The sequence below is a fragment of the Hylobates moloch genome, unplaced genomic scaffold (assembly GCF_009828535.3).
Source record: "Hylobates moloch isolate HMO894 unplaced genomic scaffold, HMol_V3 SCAFFOLD_10, whole genome shotgun sequence".
NCBI classification, from domain to species: Eukaryota; Metazoa; Chordata; class Mammalia; order Primates; family Hylobatidae; genus Hylobates; species Hylobates moloch.
The window spans coordinates 12825185-12831017 of record NW_026652285.1 but is presented as its reverse complement, the minus strand read 5'-3'; the positions used below and the strand labels follow the sequence as shown (position 1 = coordinate 12831017).

Genomic DNA, 5833 nt, shown 5'->3' with positions numbered 1-5833 from the left:
CCACCACACCCAGCTAATTTTTATATTTTTAGTAGAGACAGGATTTCGCCATGTTGGCCAGGCTGGTCTTGAACTCCTGACCTCAACTGATCCACACCCCCTGGCCTCCCAAAGTGCTCTGGTTACAGGCGTAAGCCACCATGTCGGGCCCAGCAGATGTTCTTTTGAGACAGAGTCATTGCTGGAGTGAAGCAGCAAGATCTCAGCTCACTGCAACCTCGGCCTCCCAGGTTCAAGCGATTCTCCTCCCTCAGCCTCCTGAGTAACTGGGATTATAGCCACACACCACCATGCCCAGCTAATTTTTATATTTTTAGTAGAGATGGGGTTTCGTCTTGTTGGCCAGGCTGGTCTCAAACTCCTGGCCTCACTTGATCCACCTGCCTTGGCCTCCCAAAGTGCTGGGATTACAGGCGTGAGCCACCATGCATGGCCCAGCCCAGCAGATTCTTATATTTGAGTTTTTAAAGAAATGTTCACCTTTCTACTGCTAGATGTGCAGTGGAATCTCATTGTGGTTTTAATTTGCATTTAATAGCTAGTGATGTTGAATGTTCATGTGCAAATATCTTCTTTACTATACCGTTCAAATCTATTCCCATATTTTAATTGGAGATTAATATTTTTATTGAGGTTTTTTTCCCTGTAATCCCATTGGAAATTGGTTATTATTGAGTTTTAAGAGTGCTTTAGGCCGGGCGCGGTGGCTCATGCCTGTAATCCCAGCACTTTGGGAGGCCAAGGCAGGTGGATCACGAGGTCAGGAGATCGAGACCATCCTGGTTAACATGGTGAAACCCCGTCTCTACTAAAAATACAAAAAAATTAGCTGGGTGTGGTGGGAGGCACGTGTAGTCCCAGCTACTTGTGAGGCTGAGGCAGGAGAATGGCGTGAACCTGGGAGGTGGAGCATGCAGTGAGCCAAGATCGGGCCACTGCACTCCAGCCTGGGGGACAGAGCGAGACTCTGCCTCAAAAAAAGAAACTTCCCTGAATATTCCAGCCCTCCTGAGCCTAGTCCCTTTGTGAGATTTGTCCCCATTTCTTGGACACCATATGAAAGACTTCAGAGGCTGAAGTGGGAGGATCGCTTGAGCCTGGGAGGTCGAGGATACAGTGAGCTGTGGTCATACCACTGCACTCTAGCCTGGGCAACAGAGTGAGACCCGGTCTCAAAAACAGCCACCACTGAAAACTATCTTGGGATTTGAATAGGATTACCTTAAATTTGTAGATTAATTTGAGAATTGACATCTGTACAACATTCTAGAAACACCGTATTTCATGTCATGTATTCATGTCTTGTTAATGTCTTTCAGAAGAGTTTTGGGGTTTCCATCATATAGATCTTACACGTCTTTTGTTAGATAACAGATCTTTGTAGTTTTGTTCCTAAATACTTCCGACATTTGTATTGCCATTGTAAATGGGATCTTTCTTCCATTTTCTAGTTAGTTATTGGTGGCACATCTGAAAAGTATTTGAGGTTTGTGTGCTGCTCTCTTGATTTTGTTTCTAGCCACCATACTGAATTCTCATATTACTTCCAGTAAAATCTTAGTTGATTCTCTTAGGCTTCTTTGGCTAACATTTATTATTTTATATGCAAATAATGATAGTTTTGTCTCTTCCTTTTCAATACTTACTCTCTTTCCTTCCTTTCCTTTGTTTTTCTTTCTCAGGGCCTTGTTGTCACCCAGACTGGAGAGCAATGGTGTGATCTAGCTCACTGTAACCTCAAACTCCTGGGCTTAAGGGATCCTCCTGCCTCAGCTTCCAGAGTGGCTGGGACTACAGGCAGGCAGCGAATTTTAAAACTTTTGTTCTAGAGACAAGATCTCGCTATGTTGCCCAGTCTGCTTTTCCTGCCACTTTAGAGCAGGTTTCCTTTTTTTCATACTTTTAAGAGTTTTTTAAATTAGGAATTGTCCGTTGAATGTTAGCTAAAACAGTCAATAAAATGCATTAAGTGCCAGCTGCATGCAAGACCCTAAGTTAGATACAGTCAGCCCTGTTCATCAGCAGGTCCACATCTTCAGATTCAACTAGATGAGGCTGAATATTTGAAAAAAGAAACAATAAAAATACAAATAGAAAGTACAGTATAACAACTGTTGCCTGTTATACAATATCTATACATTTTATTAGTGATGACTTAAAGTACATGGGACCAGGCACGGTGACTCACACTTGTAATCCCAACACTTTGGGAGAACAACCTGGGCAGCATAGTGCGACCTTGTCTTTAATAAAAATAAAAAAATTAGCCAGTGTGGTGGTATGCACCTGTAGTCCCAGCTACTCAAGAGGCTGAGGTGGGCAGATCACTGGAGCCCAGGAGGTTGAGGCTGCAGTGAGCTGTGACTGTGACACTGCACTCCAGCCTGAGTGACAGAGGGTGATCCTGTCTCTAAGTAAGTAAATAAATAAAGTATATGGGGGGGTGTGGGTTATATGCAAACACTGCACCATTATATGTAAGGGATTGAGCATCCACAGATTCTGCTATGGTGTGGGGGGAGCGGTATCCTAGAACCAGTCCCCTGCAAGATAGCAAGGATGACTGAACTGTGGAAGAATCAAAGCACTGTTAAACAGCATACAATTCCTGTCTTCAAAAAAGTTATCTTCATCGGGTAGATGAGACTTAAAATGAATAAAAGGAATGAATACAGATTTGGAGATAGTGGTTGTTGTGATAGATAATCTTAATTGTGTTTTCTTCCAAAACAGATTCATTTGCACAAAAGGGCATCAGAGGAAGATAAAGAAGACTCATCAGTGTCAGGCCCCTGAGCCCAAGTTAAGGCATCTGGATGGCCTGGAGCCACGTTTTTAAAATTTTATTATTAAGTATTGTTTTTTTACTGGTTAAATCAATGAAAACATTCTTTACTTTGTGGTTATGTTCCTCAAAACGAGGATTTTTAACAATAAAAATAAAGCTTGTTAGATCATTTTTAATGGTAACAAATTGGTTCCTGAAGATTCGACTAAAGAGAAAACTAGGCCAATCTAAGCAGAGTCCAAATGAAGTAGAACGTCCATAAAGAACAGGCAAAAAGGAAGTTGTGGAACCACAGACACAGTAAAAGGAAAAAATTGGCCGAGCACAATGGCTCACACCTGTAATCCCAGCACTTTGGGAGGCTGAAGTGGGTGGATCGCTTGAGCCCAAGGAGTTCAGGCAACATGACAAAACCCCCATCTCTACAAAAAAAAAAAATGGTCAACATGACAAAACCCCCAATGTCTACAAAAAATACACAAAAAACATGAGCCAGGCGTGGTGATGTGCACTTGTAGTCCTAGCTACTTGGTAGGCTGAGGTGGGAGTATCGCTTGAACCTGGGAGGTGGAGGTTGCAGTGAGCTGAGGTTGAGCTGTTATACCCCAACCTGGGTGACAGGTTGAAAGAGTGAGACCCTGTCTTTAAAAAAAAAAAAAAAAAAAAGGAAGAAAGCAAAGAAAAAAAAGAAAAAAAATTTATTTTTGTGACAAGGTCTGTTTCTGTCTCCCAAGCTGGAGTGCAATCAATCGCATAATCATAGCCCACTGCAGCCTCAAACTCCCGGGCTCAAGGCATCCTCCTGCTATAAAGGCCTCCCAAAGTGTTGGGATTACAGGCATAAGCTACTGTGAGGCTAGATTTTTTTTTTTTTTTTTTTGAAGCAAGGTTTGGCTCTGTCACCCAGGCTGGAGTGCAGTGGTGCAATCTTGGCTCACTGCAACCTCTGCCTCCCAGGCTCAAGCAATCCTCCTGCCTCAGCTTCTCAAGTAACTGGAACTACAGGCACATGCCACCAAGCCTGGCTAATTTTTGTATTTTTTGTAAAGAAGGGGTCTCAATACCTTGCCCAGGCTGGTCTTGAATTCCTGGGTTACGGTGATCCACCCTCCTCGGCCTCCCAAAGTGCTGGGATTACAGGTGTGAGTCACCACAACTGGCCAAAAAAATGTTGTGTTAAAATCAAAAAGAAAATTCACCAAGCCATTTTGCATATTTTTCTGGAAAGATACATATATATATATATATATATAGAGAGAGAGAGAGAGAGAGAGAGAGAGAGATAGAGATAGATCTGGACTGGACACCTTATAGTATCAGTTGGGTATAACTTTGTTGCAGAAAGGACAAAGGGAACTGATTAGAGTTAAGGCACATATATATGTGTATATATATGTGTGTGTGTGTATATATGTGTATATGTTTTCCCAATTCCTCATACCACTCCTTTTTATTAATTTTTGAGATATAATTTATATACCACAAACTCACCCTTTTAAATAAGTGCAGAATTTAGTGGGTTTTAGTATAGTATTCACAAGGCTGTACAGCCATCACCACTATTTAATTCCAGAATATTTTCATCACCCCAGAAAGAAGCCCCAGAATCAATGGCCCTACTCCCCATTTCCTCTCCAATTTCCTGTCAAGTATTTACTTACTTCCTATGAATTTGCCCATTTTGGACATTTCATATAAATGAAATCATACAATACATGATTTCACTAAATAAGACTTTTGTGTGTGGCTTCAAACAATTTTTAAAAATTGTGGTAAAGTAGGCATAACGTAAGATTTACACTCTGACCACTGCCCCCTCTCCCCACCTTTTTTTTTTTTTTTTTTGAGACAGAATCTTGCTCAGTCGCCCAGGCTGGAGTGCAGTGGTGTGATCTCGGCTCACTGCAAGCTCCACCTCCTGGGTTCACGCCATTCTCCTGCCTCAGCCTCCCGAGTAGCTGGGGCTACAGGTGCCCGCCACCACACCAAGCTAATTTTTTTGTGTGTTTTTAGTAGAGACGGGGTTTCGCCATGTTAGCCCCCACCTTCTTTTTGAGACAGGGTCTCACTCTGTCTTCCCAGCTGGAGTGCAGTGGTGTGATCACGACTCACTGCAACCTCAACCTCCCCGGGGCTCAGGTGATCCTCCCACCTCAGTCTCACAAGTAACTGGCACCACAGGCACACACCACCAAACCTGGCTAATTTTTGCATTGTTTGTAGAGACAGGATTTCGCTATGTTGCCCAGGCTGGTCTTGAACTCCTGGACTCAAGGGATCCTCCCACCTCGGCCTCCCAAAGTGCTGGTATTACTGGCAAGAGCTACCACACCTGATTGTCTCTAACCACTTTTAAGTGTACAATTCTGTAGTGTTGAGTATATTCACACTGTCGTACAACAAATCTCCAGAACTTTTTCATCTTCCCAAATTGAAACTCTGTACCTATTAAACACTAGCTCCCCATTCTCTCCTTCTCCCAGACCATGGTAACCACCCTTCTACTTTCTGTCTTTATGAATCTGACCACTCTAAGTATCTCATATGAGTGGAATCACACAGTATTTGTCCTTTAGTGACTGGTTTACTTCACTTAGCATAATGCCCTCAAGGGTTCTCCATGTTGTAACATGCGTCAGAATTTCCTGCCTTTCAAAGCTGAATAATATATCTGTTACATAGATCAATCACATTTGCGTTATCCATTCATCAGTTAATGCACATGTAGGTTGTTTCCACCTTTTGGTCATTGAGAATAATGCTGCTGTATACATATGTGTATGCGTTTCTGCATGACTATTTGTTTGCAATTCTTTTGACTATATATGTATGAATAGAATTACTGGGTCATAGAGTAGCTCTAAGTTTAACTTTTTGAGTAACTGCCAAAGTATTTTCCACAGTGTTACACAGTTTGACTTTCTCGCTAACAATATGTAATGGTTGCAATTTCCCCAAATCCTCCCCAACATTTTTTATATTCATTTCTTTTAAACAATTACAGCCATGCTAGTGAATGTGAAGTGGCATCTCATTGTGGTTTGG

The 5833-nt window shown here is 42.2% G+C and overlaps 1 protein-coding gene and 1 pseudogene across 4 annotated transcripts in view; one reads left to right on the top strand and one right to left on the bottom strand.

Annotated features, from left to right (window-relative positions):
- The window catches only part of LOC116474516 (leucine-rich repeat-containing protein 37B-like), a 26683-nt gene extending 23300 nt beyond the window's left edge, over positions 1-3383 (top strand). The window contains exon 5 of the mRNA XM_032163021.2: positions 2734-3383. Within this exon, the coding sequence (XP_032018912.1) occupies positions 2734-2839 (106 nt within the window). The 3' untranslated portion in view covers positions 2840-3383. The remainder of the gene's footprint in view (positions 1-2733) is intronic.
- Positions 1-5833, bottom strand: part of LOC116474324 (uncharacterized) — a 28862-nt pseudogene that overhangs the window by 15116 nt on the left and 7913 nt on the right. For 2 of the 3 annotated variants that reach the window (XR_009215439.1, XR_009215440.1), the window contains exon 4: positions 805-2055. The exons of the other annotated variant lie outside the window; for it this stretch is intronic. The product of XR_009215439.1 is annotated as an uncharacterized LOC116474324, transcript variant X2 (transcript). Of the gene's footprint in view, positions 1-804; positions 2056-5833 lie in introns of those variants that run through there. 3 annotated transcript variants of the gene reach the window in all.